This window comes from Cydia amplana, chromosome 2, assembly GCF_948474715.1.
Source record: "Cydia amplana chromosome 2, ilCydAmpl1.1, whole genome shotgun sequence".
In the NCBI taxonomy this organism is placed as follows: domain Eukaryota; kingdom Metazoa; phylum Arthropoda; class Insecta; order Lepidoptera; family Tortricidae; genus Cydia; species Cydia amplana.
The window spans coordinates 7,883,854-7,905,318 of record NC_086070.1 but is presented as its reverse complement, the minus strand read 5'-3'; the positions used below and the strand labels follow the sequence as shown (position 1 = coordinate 7,905,318).

The 21,465-nt window shown below is 35.2% G+C and overlaps 1 protein-coding gene across 1 annotated transcript; it reads left to right on the top strand.

Moving 5' to 3' along the window:
* The first annotated feature begins 1,169 nt into the window (after positions 1-1,169).
* Positions 1,170-16,852, top strand: LOC134662118 (uncharacterized). Its single transcript, XM_063518390.1, has 3 exons — positions 1,170-1,342; positions 7,485-7,616; positions 16,644-16,852. Exons 1-3 carry the CDS (start codon positions 1,214-1,216, stop codon positions 16,725-16,727), a joined length of 345 nt encoding a protein of 114 aa, XP_063374460.1. The 5' UTR covers positions 1,170-1,213; the 3' UTR covers positions 16,728-16,852.
* The last annotated feature ends 4,613 nt before the right edge of the window (positions 16,853-21,465 follow it).

Here is a 21,465-nt window from a genome sequence, read left to right as displayed (position 1 = left end):
ACTCTATCGCTTTGTATGGAAATTGTCAGTCTTTATTTATTCATTTGTTAATAAAAGATAAAAGTTAGATTTATCATTATCAGATTACAACTGCACAGTCATTACCTACTATTTTCACATTTTCACACCTAACGTAACTCAGCCAATAGAAACTAGACTAATGTATAATGTATATGTACGTATATAATGAAAATTAAAAATGTTTATTTGTTAACAAACAGGGATAATGACCGCAGATTAAGGCCTAACTCACTGAAATTCAATATAGGTACCATCATCAACCAAAGAACCTTTTAACTGTAAAAGAAATTACATTTAAAGTACCTATACAGAATTATACTTTGTACCATCTCTTAACTAGCGACCCGCCCCGGCTTCGCACGGGTTAACAAATTATACATAAACCTTCCTCTTGAATCACTCTATCTATTAAAAAAACCGCATCAAAATCAGTTGCGTAGTTTTAAAGATCTAAGCATACATAGGGGCAGACAGACAGCGGGAAGCGGACTTTGTTTTATAGTACCTATGTAGTGTAGTGATGCATAGGTATTTTTTACTGTGAATGTAAATATTGGACAGCAATAAGCATATTGGACAATCCTTGTTAGAATCATCAACTGTAATTTCTGGCAGGTTGTCTACGGCTTCCTTTGCAGCTGGTGGAGGTAGCCTGTAATTATTAAAAAAAAAACTGAAAACATTATAAAAAAGTGTTTTTTTTTATACTCAAACAGTCAGTAGAAAATGGCACGAAATTAAAATTTCCTATGGGAGCTCAACCCTTCACATCTACATTATTTTAATTTTCCACCTTTTTCTATCGACAGAGAGGCTATGCCAGAGTACGTATATTATATTGTTATTGCTTCTATTGCTAGGGATAGATTAAACAAAAATTATCCCAAATATGAATAATACCTTTTGATTTGGGGAAGCAAAAGGAACTTATAATTTTATACAAAAGATAGGCTCTTGGCACTTTTTTGGCAAGAACTATTTTTCTATTTTTTGTTTCATTCATCAATGCCATGGTTAAGAAGCTTAGAAGCGTTAACGAACTGATATGCCAAATCAAATCACATTTAAGTAAGGAGTGTTGGTTGTATTGTATTCAATATACCTACCTACCTGAAACGTTACTACAACCGACACAACCGTATAGTAGTAAACAGTTACACGGAGCACTAACGTACCGTCACCAGATAAGGGTATGGTATTTATGAAAGAAACAAGAAGTAAGAAGTGTTATTATTATTACGTTGCCGGCAGTCTTACTGCGGCCCGTGGCTTGACCGGTTGTTCGCTACGTTCTGTGACACTATTAGCACCTTCTACACCGGTGAGTCGTTGTAGTGTAATTACGTGTACCTATCCTATTTAGAACTTGTGACAAAATACCTATCTATAGACTTTATTGTCATAGCATTAAGATATTTACTTGCCTACGTCACATTTATATTATGTATTATCATATTTATTACAGTGATATCATGACAGACTTTGTAAACATTATCCTATTTTTTTGTTAATATTAAGGTGACACACTGTTCCAACTGCACTGCATTCCTCTGCGATATTTGCAAAAATGTGTGATAAAATAAATTATAAATATTTAAATTTAAAACATGATTATTCACTGTCGGACAAAGTTGGCCGAATTGATAATACTCAGTCTCTAAAAATATTTTTAATCGGTCGTTAATCGTGACCTTAGCAAGTGCATGTCGCTACAGTAATTTCAATTAGGTACGTGATAAGTCTCTTTCCCTGTTGTGTCACAGTGTGAGTCTAACGATGACTTCATTCCACATTCATTATATGAAGCCTACACATAATTATAACCTACTAGAAAAGGAAGTGGCACACTAAAACTACTCAAATCAACAATGTAGTTGTAATACATTAAACTTCCTACTTATAGAATAGATGAAGGTATATCTCCCACGCTCTTCTAAATAGTAACAACCGTTATACGACGCGCGCTGCGTTTCCGATGCACTATACTCACTTGGCACCTAAGATGGTGGAGCAACCATGGCTCTATTCAATGACCCCCTGTTTTTACCGCTATTTATATAGATAGATATAGATAGCCGAAGCGGGTGCATGGCGCATCTATGCGCGTGGGCTCATTCATATTATTTACGAAGCGGTGCGGTGTTTATAGGTTTCCCGCGCGTTGACTCAGCAGCAATACGTAGGTATTCGCTAATATCTATTATAGTTGTGTCAAGTTATTAATTATTATTCACAATTCTGGAAGATTTTGTTTGCACTAGGTACCTCTATCTTATCAAAGATATACTCTGATTCATCGCCATACCTATATTATGTCGAAAGTTGACATTAGAACGCACAGAACGCGTCAAATTTTACTTACCTACATACATAGATTTTACTAGTCAGCATAGATTAGTATATGTTATTACCTAGTCAGATCGGTGATTTTTATTTAATTTAAAGTCGAGGTGAATAATTTGTTAACGGCTGAATTTAAAATAGCGTTCCCAACTTGAATCACATAATAAATAAAAAATAGGTAGATCACGCTCGACCATGGGGCATATTATTAACATCGCACATCGCTAACGTACTAGCTAGCATTCCATTAAAGGATGTTTGTTTTTTTTTATGTTATATAATTTTAGTAAATGCGTTTACGTCAATAGATGTATTAAAAATAAGATTCGCCGCAGGAGTAAACATAAATCATAATCAATTAATCATACCTATTTCACAACTATTAGAATTAGAGTCTGATTTGCTAATAGCTACACGGGGTGTGCGGAATTACGGATGAACTTAATCAGTAGCACAGATTAATATACCTACACTTACTACTTATTATGGGAGGTAGGGGACCATTGGGCAGTCGGAGGCTAGCGGGCCCCCTTGTAAATCGTCTTGATTCACAAGGGGGTGCCCGAGCCTCCCGAGTTCCCGACTGCCCAATGATCCCCTCTACCTCCCCTAAGCAGTTTTCAAGCTTTACCAATGAATTGCTAGATTGTAAGGAAATCTTTTACTATGGTAGGTATTGATAATTTGGCACAGGTAACGTCATGGCTCAGGTCAGGGTTGCATTTCGGTGACCATACCTATACCTACATATTGCAACATTTGCAACCTCTAGAACTACTAACCTAATGTTAACAACTAGGAGCTACAGTAGAGTCCGATTAGTACGACTTCGCATATAACAACCAACCGCTTATAGCGACGTAAGTATAGGCACTTGTTTGGTTCTAGTATGAGCTACTATGAAAGTACAACCGTTTATTACGACTCTGCTTATAACGACCGATCGCTTTTAACGACGGAAATTGACTCAAAATCCGTCCGTCAAGTCCGGTTACAACGACGAGCGACGTAGTTTTTACAAATAAATAGTTGGTAAGAAGCTTACTCCGTCCCGCGCACCTAACTCCTCTCTCCCCTTTTGCCTATACGCAGCAAGATGAAATAGTCATGTGACATTTCGTAATCTTGCAAACTAAATAAAACCCAATTCCCATTATTCAATTGAGCTTAAACTTCACATACATAATTAATTATGTACAAGTTGGGTACTATGCAATATTTTGGTAGGTACCTTCGAGCTGATCTGATGATGGACACAGGAGATGGCCATAGGAACTGTGTGATAAAACAACGTCAGCTGGATTAGATCCCAAGAATTACGACATTTTATTTTACGGGATTCGAGTAATTTGCGGATGACGAGTGAGTTGACTACGCGTACCTTGAAAAGTGGCTTCTTCTAAATACACAAGTCTCTCCATTTAAGACAGTGCTGTAATACTAACGTAAATATTTTAAAGGAAATGTTTTTTTTTTCTTTGATTGTCGCATAAGTATTAATAAATACAAAATGACGTAATTATTTTGATTAAAAAATATATTAAAATTGGCAGTTCGTTTTGTACGACGTCCGGTTAGTACGACGTAACATCAGCGGTCCCTTGGGCGTCGTTATAACCGGACTCTACTGTATTTAGAATCTATTGGTACACTGCACGTCAGGCATGCAAAAATCAACTTGATTCTTGTGCGCTATGAATGAATGAATGAATAACATTTACTTCAGGGCAAGTCCCATATTATGTTAGTAACAAGATACATACTTAAAAATTAGTGTTAGTGCACAACATAAATAAAATTTAACACAAATAAAAACTTAAAGACATGGAGCTGCGTCCATCGACGCTATGTGTGAAACTAGTTACGTAAAACAATTATGGGATTTATGACTAATAACAACTTGAATCATTATAGTATGACTGCTTTTTCGTGCAACATATACAGGGTTTGTTTGGAATGTGGATTCAATTAGTATTTGTTAGGTATATATAATTGTATCATCATTTTACCTTAGGTAATGAATACCGAAGAGTTATTGTAGGTATTAGAGAAAAAGTAAAATTTTGTGTTTTTCAACAAATATGTAGCGCTGGTTATTACCTAATCTACCGTTGCCCAGCGTATAATCGGAGGTTAGTAAAAATGTAAATATGACCCGATAAGATAATGCGGATTCTGTCCTTTATCAGGAAAGTGTTCGTTGCCAGCCCACTTTACGTTATTTCTAGTGAACATTATGCATGTAGAACGGTCATGGCAAGAACTTAAAAGTTAGGTACCTATTTAAATAATAAAGACTGTTTACCCTCCTTGAACAAAGTCGCATGTACGCCTCATCACTGTTGTTAGATGCTTCAAAAAGACCGTAAACTCATGCTTTAATTAAAAAGATCGGTCAAAACCGTTTTTAAAGGTACCTTTTCAGTCCCTGCCTTACTGTGTGTGTAGGTATAATATAGGTGTTTTAAGAGATTTAACCCGGATCTGGAGAACGGCCTATAATGTATTATATCATGTAATTCAGGCATGTAGTATGTGGTATGTATTATCCGGTACCTGATAACCCATTTGAATATCTAATTTTATCAGTGTCTACGCCCGTTACTGAATCCTCTAATCTTTTAACACGGACTAGATAGGTATGCCAGTCACATTTTCTGTATTAAACTGATTAAATAGCCACCAAAAATGTGATTGTGATTAATCACATTTACAATCATGTAAATTCAAGGGAACACTATATTCCTAGCTAAGTACGCAGGGGTACTATTCGACTTATCAGTCTAAAAGCGGTAACTTAGTCGCACGTCGCACCGCACCGCGAGCTTGGTGCGCCGCCGCACCCATAAGTGAGAGCGCGGCTTTAAAAAGTTTAAAATTAATTAATACAAAAGGATGGTATATAGGCAGCCGAAATATTCATATAGGGGAAACTGGGGAGGGTTGATCACCCCTTTTGTTTTTAGCATACATTTTCTTAACTATTTGTAGTATTGAAAAACTTTATAGACCATAAGACTCAGAATTTATCTCTTCATTAATAGTTTGAATTAGAACAGATTTGTGCAATAAATTAGATCATTATTTAATGAAAACCCATACTGTTGACTTTTACCATGTGTCCCCTATGTAAGGGAGACTTGTTTACCCCTGGTCGGGAGCCTTGATCCTAGGGGGATCAAGTGACCCTGGTTCTTGGGACACATGGTAAACATATTTTTACCATGTCTCCCCATACCAGATTCTCATTGATTATATAACTCGGATCGCTATTAGCAATGCATCTATAATTTGTAAAATACACAGCAAACATATATATATTGCATCTTCCATGCTTTGAAGTTGTATTTCCGGTAATCAGATGTCTAAGCCGAAGGGATCAAGTCTTCCAGATTTGGGGACACTTGGTAAAAAGATTTTAAGTGGCAATGTCATATTTCGAGGGTAGTATCTACATTAATTTATTCACTTTATCTACAGAAAATTAATATATGAAGATATCAAACACATATTAATTCATAATCTTATACTTTTAAAAAACAATGTAATCGTATTATCCATAAAACAACATAAAATAGGGAATCAATTTTTGTACAAAAAAAAACAAAAATCTAAGTTATTAACATAAAATTTCTTGTAACAAGCTAATTTTTTTAAAGTTCTTATGAAGGTATTTTTAGCGTCAGATACCTACAGCAATTTTATTTTTTTTACTCATCACTGGTCGTTATTGTTTACTATAATAAATAAGTTTAGAAATTTACTGCTCACGTTTCGAGGACGGTGTTTGAGCTGCATAATCCTAAAATCCTTTCTATGGACCGTCGGTTATATAGTACATAAGGTCGGAAAGCCATTGAAATAGCATTTCATCCATAAAAACAAATATCGTCGGTTGAAAACCAAATATCGTTATAAGTGTTTTTTGTCGACCGAGTAACATCCCCTGTGTGTAAAACGTTTAACTTGATAAAAAGGACCAAGTACGGGTAGTTCGTAAAATGTTGATGTCAACTTTAGTCAGTCTTTTCAAAGGCCACGGGGATAATTCCGTTTTCGAAGTCGGTTGTATAATTAAAAACTGAATTATACGCCATTAAATTCCGTTATAATAAACAATAATGAGTCAAAAACCTTGAAAGTTTAAATCAGTGTTTCTCTGGTCGTACTTTCGCGGCATGATTTACTAAAGAAAAGAAAATATTTATGATAGCTCTATGAATCATTTTGTAAGTAAATTTATTACAATGTATATATACTTGATCGCTTTGGGGGTGACATGATCCCGGAATCATATCTCCCCTGAAGAAAAAGACAAAGTCTCCCCATACATAGTAAGATTATAAAACGTGCCGTACTCGAAACATGTGTTCGCGTATATCAATGTAATCCAAGTTAATCATCACTTCAATAAACAACAAATAAAATAAGCACACTCACTAACATCATTTCCATCTCATATTATAAAATAAATCCAGTTAAAGCTTACCGAAAATTTAATATAGTACGCAGAAAATCTTTCACCGTCCGCCATTTTTGAACCACTGACTTTTCCGATACAGTGCCATGACAGAACGTGAAGTTAGGAACGAATGAATGAGTGTTACCAGCGCAAAAAATTGTATCTCGTTTGGTTTGATTAAAAATGAAGTTTACCAAGTGTCCCCTAGGGATCGACCCTCCCCACCCTCACCTACAGTCCGCATCAAATAATAAGGGCTGAAGTGGCCAAATATATCAATATATTCATACAATAAATAGCGATGTGCCTCGATATATTTGGCTCGTTTAGCCATCAGGCCATCACTATCAATTTGATTATATTTGAGTTTTTATTATAAACTGACCAGCGATTGACCCCACGACTCTAGTCACACGATGGAAAATGAAGATGTTACTTAGGATGCAATTTATCTCGCAAACTATACATACAATATGAACAAGGCTAACCCAGATGCATTGAAAATGTTTTTTATTTATATATTACTTCTACAACCTTTTATAAGAAAGATTACGGACAGATACTGTTTATTTTTTATTAAGTAGTTGGTATTTTGCGTGAGCGACTAAAACACGTGATAGCAGCTGTAAAATTAATGTAAATATTATATTGTTTTCAGATCATGGGAAACTTGTTATTCTCCATCATATGGCTGTTGATCCTCATCTTCATAGGATTCTGGATCGCGGGCATCGCCGCCGGATTTTACATCCTCCTGATCCCCTTCACAGTTTGCATAGAACCTTTATCGGTACGTACATATTAGTTAGAGGTAGACTAAACAGTACAATCACAATCAGACACAGGAGTTACTTCTATGCTATTGTTGATGACTTCCTTTAACCATTTTCCAGGCCATATTAACAAGTCACATTTCTCGAAAGTGCAATCTGATTTGAACCTTAAATGACTTCAATCGAAATGCTAAATTTAAATTCTAACTACTGTACTATGCCAGGGGCCTTATTCGACATGCCAATTTTGACGTCGCATGTTGAAGTTCATTTGAATCTGAACTATCGTGGGTTGTCGAATAGGTAAAGATCATTATCTGTCAGTGAATCTCATGTAAACAAATCATTTCATCGCTAGACTTGATTGTCTATTGGTATGGCCGCCATGTTTGGATTTATGACATTTAAAAGGGGATTCTATGGCATAGAGTAAACTGCATTTCTATTTTCTATAGTTTTTTGATTCCTCTACTCGACGCAAGATGGAGTTAACAGTCAAATTTTGATCTTGGCGTTATAAAAATAAACCGCAAGAACATGACATGCAGTTGCGTTGGTGTAGATCTATCATGAAAACGAATATATGACAATTGTCCAGAATTAAAAAAAAACTTGACAATAAACATACAGCAATACATATACCACTAAATGTCAAAAAGAAAACAAATTTATTATAATTACTAGGTAACAAATTATATATAAAGTTTAAATTTTAAACCAATCGTCGTGGTTCTTAGCAATGAACTTCTTGTAACTTGTGTGAAAAATATCATTTGATATTACACCAATTACTTTATGGTGAAGTAAAATATCATGAGTCATGAGGAAGACGGAGTAGCCAGTAGCCACAATAAGCTATATTTTTGTCCTCTCGGTTAGATGGCAGTGAAATAGGGAGAGATAGTGAAGAATGCGGCAAAATAAGCATTTATTGTGTTGTTAGTAGTTAGTAGACTAGTTTTTTTTCTAAAAATGAAAATTGACGCAACAGCAAGCTCATAGCCCTATGAGCCAGTCTATTAGGTGCAGGCTTAAGGGCTAATCCCGGGGGAAGCGGAGCGTCGGCGACTAGCTGGTGCATCTGCTTATTAACCTCTTCTCACTTTTACCTCAGGTCCTTTGATTAATAAATTAAGGTAAAATTCGTAAGAACTAGTGCCTGTGTCATATTCTAAATTGGACGCTATGCCTAATTAGTTGTTATAAATTAAATAAAATAATTATTTATTTAATTAAATTTATAACAACGCAACGTGGGGTTATTCATGATGAATTTTAATGGCTTATATAAGACAGCGGTCGTATATTGCCTTAGAAATTTGGATTTTGTCAGTTTGAATGAACAGCAAACTGGAGACATTGAGATTAATTTTAAACTTATTATTTTAGGTGTTCGTAAGAAATAAGGTATTGACAGACATTGACGGAAAATCGCGAAAACCCGGCCAGGTGCGTCGGACCACGCAAAACGGAGGAGGATTCCATACTTACTTCTTCTACCATGTATCCATATGCCAAAATAGCAACAAAAAAGCCGAACAAAAATACCGTTTCTTCGCAGCACTAGATTTCAGTCCTTTTTTTAGAAAAGTAATATGTTTAGGTACATAATATATATATGTAAGTAATTTTGTTATGTGAAACTTATATGTTGTGTTACGAGACTTACGAGTAGGTAACTTTAAACTTTAACAGCCTAACAGATCCCAATAAGGCCTAGTTTACCCTCTGGGTTGGAAGGTCAGATGGCAGTTGCTTTCGGAAAAACTAGTGCCTACGTCAATCCTTGGGATTAATTGTCAAGAGAACAATAGGTTCTCATGATCCGTGGCAAAATCGAGATAACGCGAGGAAGAATAACTTTGTCACAAGAATATTTGGCCAAATATAAATCCTTATTTTAATACTCTCGTGTATTTGACCTACCTACGCGTATTGAGTCGTATTTTGCCACCTAGTAGCCTCGAATTGGTTGTTATATGTGGTTTTCCATAAATTAAGGGTCCTTATGCTTCAATGAGGACGTTTTCATGGGGTCCCGTTGTTTCCCATAAAGTTTTAAGTCATAATGTATTGTTTGTCATATTATCATTACTCATAAAACTGAAACCGTTAACATTTCAAGATTTTAGTTAGGTTATCCTATAGATAGGTTAGGTTAGGTTAGATTTGTTTTATGGCAATCCTGAAAAGTGACGCGTTTCTGAACTAAATGAATTATGACTAACGAAAATTCGAGCAAACAATACATTATGGCTTAAAACTATTTGGGAAACAATAGAGACCCCGTTTTCATCTGAAGTTGCAATAGAAATTGAAAAAGCCACATTTTTTCAAGCTTTTACTTAGTTTTATCTGTCCCGTTGGTTGTCTGTCTGTTCCAATGTGGTTCCAATCAAATCATGCAAATTAAATCCCAACAAAAACATAAATGTGAAATGAGAGCCAAGTTCAATATTGAGAATACGTGTCGTTGTTGACTCGCCGACAAAAGAATTGAGATCTATATGGGTGCCAAGTTCTGTGCTGTGTAGAAAATCCTGAAATTATAAAGGATTTGTCTTGGCTAGTTTTTAACAACAAACCAAGTTTTTGAAAAACTAACAGAAAAATGTATATTACCTATATGCCTATACGTAAAAACTAGCCAAGACAAATCCTTTATAATTTCAGGATTTTCTACACAGCACAGAACTTGGCACCCATATAGATCTCAATTCTTTTGTCGGCGAGTCAACAACGACACATATTCTCAATATTGAACTTGGCTCTCATTTCACATTTATGTTTTTGTTGGGATATCATTACTTTTTGTACAGAAATTACTATAGTATTCATCATGAAAGCAGTTTGCCTAAGCTGAAAAGGAGACCCTCGCTAACGCGCGGTTAATTGCCAAAAAGTGTATACGCCTTATAGTCTACTTTCATTCCAAATATCAAGTTTCTAAGTAATCTAGAAGTGGGTTAGGTTTTTGGTCTATAAGTATGTTTTTTTCCATCGATATATCAATAATTTCCAGTTTTCAGATTTTTCCCTCTATATGCACCTAATATTCTACCATGATGCCAAATATCAAGTTTCTAAGTCATCTAGAAGTGGGTTAGGTTTTTGGTTTATAAGTATAAATTATTTTTTTTCCATCGAAATATCAATAATTTCCAGTTTTCACATTTTTCCTTCTATATGCACCTAATAGTCTACCTTGCCAAATATCAAGTTTCTAAGTAATCTAGAAGTGGGTTAGGTTTTTGGCCTATAAGTATTAATTATTTTTTTTTCCATCAAAATATCAATCATTTCCAATTTTCACATTTTTCCTTCTATATACACCTAATAGTCTACCTTGATGCCAAATTTCAAGTTTCTAGGTCACCTGGAAGTGGGTTAGGTTTTTGATCTATATGTCAGTCAGTCACAAAAATGCCGGTTTTTAAACGTTAATTTATCAATAACTGTTTGAGCTATGTTTATGAAATAGTGTATTTTGAACAAGCTAAGGGACTTGAATACATGTGCCAAATTTCATGTGTGTAGGTTAAGTAGGTTTCAAGTTGTGAAGGGGTCAAAAGTAGCTCGAAATGGTTCGTGTAATATTACACACGGTTGCTGCGTCGCCAGTTCCTTTTTCTTTGAACTTGGCTGGACACGCTACCGCGTGTCTAGATTTGACCCACTTCTCGGGTGTTCAACGACGCTGAAAATTTACATAAGTACATAATATGTAATATGGGTGACAATACAATATTTTTATGGTTACCATCGAGTTGATCTGATGGTGATGATACAGACAGTGGTCTTTTAAGTCTTTTTAACTTTGTGATAAAACAACGCAACTTAATTATATTTGAAAATATTTAAAGAAAAATACAGTCAGAAATTAGAAATATTGTTATCTAACCTCTCTATCACTCTTGCATATTCGAGCGATAAAGAGGCAAATAGCTGAGTTTCGATTTTCGCACTTCCCGATAGGCCCCTTTGTAAACAAACCGCCTTGATGTGTCTATGTCAAATTATTAATTGTCTGTGAAAACTTGTTAAAAAAAGTTTAAAGCAAAGGCGTAGGCAAAGAGTAGTATAATATGTATATAGCTGGTCAACCAAATCTTGTCAGTAAAAAAAGGCACGAAATTCAAATCTTCCATGGGACGATATCCCTTCGCGCCTACATTTTTCAAAATTGCCGACTTTTTCTACTGTCAAGATCTGGTTGACCAAGTATACCTATATAGCGCTGGCGGTACACCGAGAAATTCAGTAAAATGCTGCAATAGTAGTTTATGCAACAGTGATATAATAAGAACCAATTATGAGCTGTTGCATACATTACTTTTTCTATGACAGCTGCAGCAAAAAAAAAAAAATAAAAAAAAAAAAAAAAAAAAAAAAAAAAAAAGAGTTATTATTAAAAAAAAAGAGATTATTAAAAAAAAAAGAGTTATTATTTAAAAAAAATTGAGTTATTATTGTAAATGAAAACATACCTCTTTCAATCACGATGATCGGAACTTGTATCTTTAAAAAAAATAAAGTGTTGTGCAGTTGCTAGCAGTCATCTTATGAGCCTATAGATAAATCATTCAAATGACATTGCTTTAGATATCACTGTCAGTCATTTAATTGACACATTTAAGTGCTGGAGTAGAAAATAGTATTTTATGCAACTGTTGTTTAAGAGAGGTCAAAAAAGGCGAGTGGCGTGAGTAACAATAACAACAAACAACAACCGAAAATTGTTAATAAAGACGCCACTAGTATTTTTTGACTCTGTTAAACAACGTTGCATACAATACTTTTTCTACGACCAAGCACTTACTTTGAAATGCAATGAAATAATAATAAAAATGGATGATGATGATTGTTTCATGTCCTAATGTGATAGGTTGTTCAGTGCGTGGGTTTCTTAAGGGGAACGAAAATTTCATTATTTTTGCGCTACGACGCACGGTTTAGGAGATACAGCCGTATAAATATTTTTCTTCCTCTTTTTCTTTTTTTTTTCTTTTTTTGTGTTTTTTAAATCTTACTTAGGGGTTTCTTAAAGGGGAACGAAAATTTGATTATTTTTGCGCTACGACGCACGGTTTAGGAGATACAGCATTATAAAGTTTTTTTTTGTTTTTTTTAATCTCTTTTTTGTGTTTTTTTTTAAATATTAATTAGGGTTTCTTACAGAGGAATGAAAATTTTAATATTTTTGCGCTACGACGCACGGTTTAGGAGATAAAACCCTATAAAAAAAAATTCTTTATTTTTTTTTGTTTTTCGTGTTTTCTAAATATTACTTAGGGGTTTCAAAGGGGAACGAAAATTTGATTATTTTTGTGCTACGACGCACGGTTTAGGAGATACAGCCCTATAAAGATGAAAATAATCGTACCATTAACCAAAACATGTCTATGGTTTACTCATCTGTCAGAAATGACAATTAAAATTAGGTTGGAAACAATGTATTCCATACAATATTTTTTAAATGGTGATTACACGAAGTATCGTAAAAGTGCCAAAAAGATACTGCGTGTATGCACAAATATTTTTTTGGGGAATAGACTAAAGACTTGTGTTGATAACTATAAGTTAGGGGTTTAAAGGTGTGTGCACGACCCTTTAAATGACAAATAAAAGTACGGGAGTAGAAAAAGCAAGTTTCAATACTCTTATTTTACCCGAATGACATTATTACTCGTATTGAGTAATTCGGCAGGGCTATTATTACACTTTGTAAAATTGAAAAATTAAAAAAAAACCTAAATGTAAATAATTTCAAAATTGCTTTATTAGGGTTAGATATGAGGATATTAGGGATAATTTGAGGTATATTTTACAAAAAAAAAATTATGGTATTGTATCTGGAGAAGCCCAAACTTGGTATGTTTTGAAAACTATTTTTATTATAATTTAAACAAAATGACTGAAATGTAACTATGTGATATATTTTTAGCATTGGCTCAGAAAGCCCTTTCGTTTAATACCATACACGATAGGTTTCTAAACATTTTTTTTTTATTTCATACAAAAAAACATGACGTCATAACTCCTCTCGTTTTTTTTTATTTGTTGGCGCTTCGGGTCAAATTGTTTCAAATGTCCTAAAGATCAATCGTACCGATTTTCAGACCTTTAACACCATTTGCAGCATTTTACTGATTTTCGCGGTGTACCGTCAGCGCTAGAAGTGGGCAGCAAAGAGTAGTATAATATATATATATATATATATACTCTCCCGGCCGATTTCGACCACGGCGACTGTTTCAACTCCGCTGCTGAAGACAGGACAGTCGGCAGTCAACGTTTGTTCCTAATAAATATAACATTGATGAATCAAGGCGGTTTGTTTAAAGAGGGCCTGCCGCGAAACCAATTTCGTTATCTGCCACCATTAAATTTCGCTCGTATATGCAAGAGTGATAGAGAGGCAGATAACGAAATTTCCCCCACCCCCCTTTGGATGGTTCTTGTTTGAGTTATAATGTCACTGTATTGAGGACTCAACCTTTCCATTTTTAAAGTGTTTTTATATCGACATGACACTGGCTACTGTAGTAAATGCCAAAAAAGAAAAAAAAACGCTGTCATAGTAACGAAAATAATAAACACGTCAATCGAAATAAACAACGTAATATCCAAGAAAAATTTGCAAAATAGTATATGATAAATATGTAAAACATCATTAATTATCGAATTAAGATTACATACAACTTTGTGTAAAAAAAATTGAGGCAATTATACAGCCCGATTATACGGGTTACATTTTGAAAAAGATGATTATCTTGGAAAGAAGAGTAAATATACATAGGTGAACATAATGGTGAACAAAGGTATAGTAAAATAGGTAGGGACATAATTCAGGGTTTGCTTGTCTGGTCCACGCATGTACCTATCACGACCACGGCACGGCCGTCTCCTGCTAACTTTTCGCTATAATAGTAAAATCATAGGTCTAATACCTATGATTTTAATATTATAGCGAACAATATTTCATGTTCATGATCTCGAATTTAAGACTTTAGCTTAGATTTATGGCGTGCAGCCTAGCGCGCGTTGCCTCTATGAGGAGCTGTCAAAGCGCTTTATATCTGTATGCTTTTGATGATGCGGATCAGCATTCTTATCCAGCGGGGCAAGCGGCCAGCCTGCAGAAGGGCACCCTACCGCACTTGGTAGGTCACTACACTCACTACCAGGATTTAGGGCTAATAATTTATTTATAAGTTTTTAATACCTTTAAACGAGCAATTCTTGTATATTTATTTATTTATTTATATGTATAATATATTTCGGGGATCTCGGGAACGGCTCTAAACGGATTTAGATGAAATTTGCTATATGGAGGTTTACGGGGGCGCAAAATCGATCTAGCTAGGTTTTATCTCTGGGAAAACGCGCATTTTTGGGTTATTATATGTTTCCAGAGCAAAACTCGGTCTCCCAGACATTAAGTTTTTAATTTAAGTGTTTTTATCATGTTTCATATTTAAACTTACAGATGTGAATCACCAGCAGAGTTTTTGGAGAGGTGTGGTTTTCTTATTTCCTGTTACCAACCTGAAACACCATACCTACCTAAATATCAGAAAATAATAAAGTGAAGAAAATTAAATAAAGTTGAATGCTTAAAAACTTTAATGTTTTATTAAAATTAAACGAAAAAAAATGTGTAAACTGAAATAGATCAATTTTTTTTATTTGTAGTTGAATAACATATATGTATTTAATCTCCTTTAATTAAAAATCATCTCTGAGTAGATACATATTAAACAATAGGTACTTTTAGGTCTTGGTAGTAATGTTAGGTCTTATGACCTACTGTATTTGACTATATTACTTACCAAGACCGGAGCCTGACCTGTCAGTCGCCAACTATTTTGATGCTCTTTGTAGGTAGCATCAAAATAGTTGGTGACTGACAAAGTTACCAAGTTACTAAGGTAGTAGGTACCTATATAGTAGGTAGCAGTAGCGCAATATTTAGTCAAAATATTTTGACTAATTTAGATTATTTTTATGCCAAAAAAGTAATACAAGCTATTCATGTTCCACTTAGTAATAAAATACGGACTTTTCTGAATATGTGGTTTACGAAATGTGTTAAGGTACAACTTGTGGTTTATTAACGTGGTTTAGAAATAGGCAGCTTGAGTTGAGAGAGGTGATGAGTAAATTGTTTCATTTTTTTACAATTTTGAGCGTTTATAGGAGAATGTGTGGAGCAAGCATTATTTGACGTGTAGGTGTGGGTTCAACAAAAAGATCGCTTGTCAATAAGGCATTCTTGCTGTTAAAATTCAATTATTAATAGCCTTTATCGACCATCAGCAATGTAGTCCCTTTTTGATTGATGGAAATTGTCACGTAAGTTCCACTACTCGCCGCCGCATCGCCTACAGCGCATTCGTTGGTCTATCGCTCACAAGATGTCATTAATTCATGTAAACTTACCTACTGAAAAAAAAAAGTTTTACTCTTTGCTATAAATTACCCTTTCGCACGTCAAAAACTCCAAGATGGTGCCGAAGGTCATAGAGAACCAAGTCTACCTTTGGAATCATTACTTGTCAAAATTTGACATTAGCAATCCACAGTTAGGTGACAACCAAACCAAACCATTATAAACCTTAAAGTAATAATAAAACAAAGTTGTTTTTTGTTAAATTATTGTTTGTACCAAATGAACTTCAGCACTTGATGAACTTCAAATGAACTTCAACAGTTGAATTTCAAATGACGCGAAATTTGACAGTTGCACATGTCGAATAGGGGCCCAGGAAAATGGTTAATAATAATTGTTATTTTTTATTTACTACCGAATAACAAAGACTGATACGCGTTCGACATTACTGTTTTACATGCTCTAGGGGTCCAAACCCTCAATGATAGTCCAAAGCGATATACAATTTTATATGGCTCTTTTGACCTCTGCTGCAGCTAAGTTTTTTGACCACTCGTGAACCGTATTGCAACGAGTTAAGGTCTACCTATAGTTAGAACTCGATGTGTTTTTTTGCCAGTATTTTTGCTGATGAAGGTATTTTTTGTTTCAGGGGCTGACGGACTTCTTACTAAAAGTGTTACAATTTCCGAAATACTGCGCCCAATCTATGATGGATGGAAAGGGTTTCAACTAACTACATTAAGCTAGTCATAATGTAATTTATAGCACTTCTTGGTGCCATTTTAATATTACTAATTTAAATACTTAATTATAAATGTTATTTTAAATACTGTCAGTATTTTTAAATATTCACATTTATTTTGTGGTCGTTTATTTTAATTATCACCGTTATCTTGGGGCTAACTAACGTGCCTTAGCTTATTGTGGGTTACGGACTAGAGTTGCGTATTTTACAACTATAGGTACTTGGTCAACCAGATCTTTTAGCGTCTGACGTTTTTCTACTGACAAGATTTGGTTGACCATCTATAGATTAATTTCATTAAAATGTTACTGGTTGTCTAACCGGTACTATTGCAGCTGCCTATATCATAGCATTTATAGAATCTGTGCGGAAAGAGAAGAGTCGTGGAATGTATTGGGTCCATACATTCCACGACTCTTCTCTTTCCGCAGAGACTCTAGCAAATAGAGTCGCGTTTCAACTAGACTCCAAGTACTCCAACCACGCTAAGTTTGCACCGACTATTAGACGGTGCCAATAAATACATAGGTACCAGGGATGTTGCGGATGCAGATTTTTTGACATCCGCGGATGCGGATGCGGATGCGGATATTTAAGGGCTCACATCCGCGGATGCGGATGCGGATGTCAATATTAGGTACTAAGAAAACGTCAAATATTACATTTTTAGTATTTTTTTTATTAACGTTTAGTATTTGAGCAAGAATATAGGTGCGTTATATTTAATAAACAGTAAACTTGGCCGACTTTTCTGGATCTAGACGATTTCGTTATAGGTAATGACGAAATTACCTAGCACTTACGTCGCCGCTAAGACGTTCTTGTACCGACTTGTTTGACATCCGCATCCGCATAAGCTCCGCATCGATTTTATGCGGATGCGGATGCAGATGCGGATGTTGAAAATAATGCGGAAGTTCCGCGGTTGCGGATGCGGATGCGGATGTTCGCAACATCCCTGATAGGTACATATATGACATATATCCCATTGAGGCTCCATACCTACTTGCCATAGCAGTAGGTACGCAAAGCTAGTGTGGTTTGCCTCCCTGTTCGATTGAAATAAAACATTTGACACATTTGTCGGTCAGGCTCGCGAGTCAGTTGCCAAAGGACATAAATTCGCCGATGCTCCCGTTACGTGAGATATCACTGGCGGTAAATAAAAATATTTTTATAAAATATACATGTAATGAAAGCAAAAAGACCTTTAGTATTTAGGTACAGGCAAACATCAGGAATCAAAATATCTAAAACATACCTCAGTCTTTTATACAAGAGGCAAAAATATAACATTCAAATAAGTTTCCTTTCACATGTTTTAAACATCATTTTTCACAACACAACACAACATTTTAGCATTTTGGCCCTCATACTTACACCATAGGGAAATAAGTAAGCATTGAGTGCACACTCCATACATCAGTTTTCTTACGAAAACGCTTATTGTTTTCGTAGGCGACATCTTGCGTCAAGTAGCGGAATTATCAGTACCGCTACTTGACACTATATAGATGTCACGAGTGTCGCGACTGACGAAAAGTGTATTGCTCAACAATTTAAATAAATAAAATAAAAATAAATAAATAAATATTATAGGACAATCTTACACAAATCGACCTAGTCCCACGGTAAGCTCATTAAGGCTTGTGTATTGTGTATTTACAACTAATATTACAAGCAGAAGGAGTTGAAAATAGAGTTCCAGTTAATCCGTTATAAATTAGCTGAAATTGTTGAGCAGTTAGAATTTTCATTCGTCGCGACATCCATTGTCAAGTAGCAGTACTTATAAATCCGCTACTTGACGCTAGCGCTAGATGTCGACTACGAAAATAATAAGCGTTTTGATAAGAAAACTGGAGTGAGCACTCTATGCTTACCTATTTCTCTATGATCTGACTTAATGTCTAGATACAATTAATTATCCATAATAAAAAAATATCAATACATATATCGCATCCGGGTCCACGTAGGCGTAGATAGGCCGAGGCACGTCTACACTGGCCATTTTGTGCGCGAGGAAATTGCCTCGGGCGTATGCTCGCTCTGTGTGGACCCGGCTATTCACGGACTGGCAGGCAAAACTGCGTTACGACTTTTTAAAAACTCCGTTTTCTGAACCTAACAAAGATAGAATGACTAATACCTACGAGTAAACGTCTCAATGCAACTGTAATACAATTCCCATACATTTTTTATTTAAATTTGAGCACCGTAAGAAATATTATATTATATGCAGTAGCACACTTGTCCATGATACATACAAGTAAGTTGCTAACTTCAAATTCGGGTAAATCCATCTGTCAGTTTATGGTTTTAAGAAAAGGTCAAAAAGAAAGGAAAATTTATAAGGTATTTGCTGAGGGTCGAATGGATTTACCCGAGTATGAAGTTAAGCGACACAAGTGTGCAGTAGGGATATAATATTGAAGTGGGAGTGTGAGTGTCGCAGAAAACAAGATGCTTACATTTACCTGAACACGGCTCTATTAGGTCTGGAGGCAAATAGTACATTACTGCAGACGCCGGGAAAGAAGGGCTTGCCGGGTGAGTAGGTATAGCCGGCCGACCGTAGGGAGGCCGGATAGTGATACGAAGCCGGCAAGACCTTTTCACGGCTAGGCATGTATAGTGCTTTTCTCAAACATGCAATGAAATAAAAAAATACACCACTCAAAAAAAAAACAAATTTATAATCTTTATAATAAAAATCTAACTTCACAACAAAAGTTTTTTAATTTTCCTTCCAATCCCGCCATAATTGTTTTTTTTTTACGGAAGTCGTCCGTATTTTGCGTGTGTTCGAATAGACCTTATTAGGGCCATTATACACAATCTGATAATAAGAATCTCAATTTCTATAAATAAAATAAATGCAGAGGATTTTAAATATTGTCTATGGTCTCTGATGACTTACGTATAGACAAAATTTTAAATTTATTCATCAACACATTGAATCATACAGATTCGTATTCTTAATATCAGTACGTTCGTGTATAACAGGCGTTAAAACGGATATTTTGGTCCGATAACGATTCGTTCACTAAAAATATAAAAAAAAAATATATTTCGGCTGTTTAGCCTGTTCATGGACACAGACCCCATGTTTACATTAGAATTAAAAAAAAATTACTTCCCGGCCTAGGCCTTCAATTTCGTATGAAATTCCTTTACAGTTCTCTGGAGTTGCTCCGCCCTAAACGTGATACTTCGAAGCCTGATATAACGCCCGGAGCGATGACATTTCAGTGCATGTTTGAGAAAAAGTTATTATACGTCTACCTACCACTACCACCCACCACTCAGGCGGTTGGTAAAGAAAGTGCGCGGGGATTTTCTAGTAGAAGGGAACTGAGTTTTGGGACTAAAACTAGTTTAGTTATATATTTCTCCTAGCTTTGAACGCTTTAAGTCATAAACAAATACGTCACTTACACGCCAAGGTCACTGGCGCAAGCATATATGAAAATTATGAAAGGAAATATTACCTGTAAGTACTAAAATTACATGAACATTTTGAGTCATAACGTGCGCTGTTATTTCCGGCACTACGCACTAAACTTTCTTATTCAATATTCAATTAATAGCGTGTTCAGGTATATTTTAGCATCATGCACTGTACTTATATTTTTAACGGAGGCTATGTATATAACGATTTTAATGAATATTAAATTGGTATTTCACGGCTTAAAAAGTACGGCAATAGGGAGTATTACTGCAATGTTTTGCCGCCAGAGTGCAGTACTAGCGACGTAAGTATACCATAGAGTAACTTATATGTACCTTAAACTGTTTTTTGACAAGTTTTCACAGATAATCAAATATGACATTGATACATCAAGACGGTTTGTTTACAAAGGGCCTACGGGGAAACGCGAAATCGAAAACTCAGCTATCTTGCCTCTTTATCGCTCGAATATGCAAGAGTGATAGAGGTTAGATAACAAAATTTCGACTCTCTCGTTTGCGGTAGACCCTTCGATTGTGACTTATTGTGGGAGTGGCGCCACCTACGCAGAGTTTTGCGTAATATTCCCTATTACATAATATTATTTAAGTGTTATAAACAGCCTAACTTTTTTACAATTAAATAAAGTACTTACACAATATAAGAATGACTCACCGGGTCAACATTTAAACACGTTACAAGTAAAAAAAACTATAATACTGATAAAAAAAAAACTGAAGTTAAGCCCCCCTTGTAAGTACATATACAAACACACATCAATGTATATCTAATAATACCAAGTAATTTAAATTATTAGTGGACAGGATTAAACAATCTTTGTAACAGCAGTTTAATCTGCGACTGCTAAATAATGAAAGGTGTGAGTTTAAGAAACGAACGTAGTGAGCTTCGAAAAAATCTACTTTGATTGGCCTAATGCAAGAGGAGCTTTACTTAAGTTTTTTACTTATCCTCGTAAGTCCCCGTGTACTTGTACAAGCACAAATTAAGTTACAAAAGACTGAAAACTTTACATTTCAGCATAAGAATTAAGGTAATGTGGTAAGATTACACGGGCAACGGAGATTACTCCACTCTAGGTACTTCGAAAGCTGGTATCTGCAATATTGCTCCAGTCCACTTCGTTTTGGCGGATAAATGATACATGTATCAATATAGAAAAATGAGACAGTAGACACATACTAGGCCGCCCACACACACGACACATGCATGCTAGGGTGGTATACATAGCCCGGCAAAGCGCGCAATAATATT

What these genes read in the sequence shown, in the direction of transcription:
- LOC134662118 (XM_063518390.1), top strand. Translation starts at nt 1,214, where the DNA reads ATGGTATTTATGAAAGAAACAAGAAGTAAGAAGTGTTATTATTATTAC. An exon ending in TATTAGCACCTTCTACACCG is followed by an intron (nt 1,343 to 7,484) that starts GTGAGTCGTTGT and finishes TATTGTTTTCAG; the next exon opens with ATCATGGGAAACTTGTTATT. An exon ending in TTTGCATAGAACCTTTATCG is followed by an intron (nt 7,617 to 16,643) that starts GTACGTACATAT and finishes TTTTTGTTTCAG; the next exon opens with GGGCTGACGGACTTCTTACT.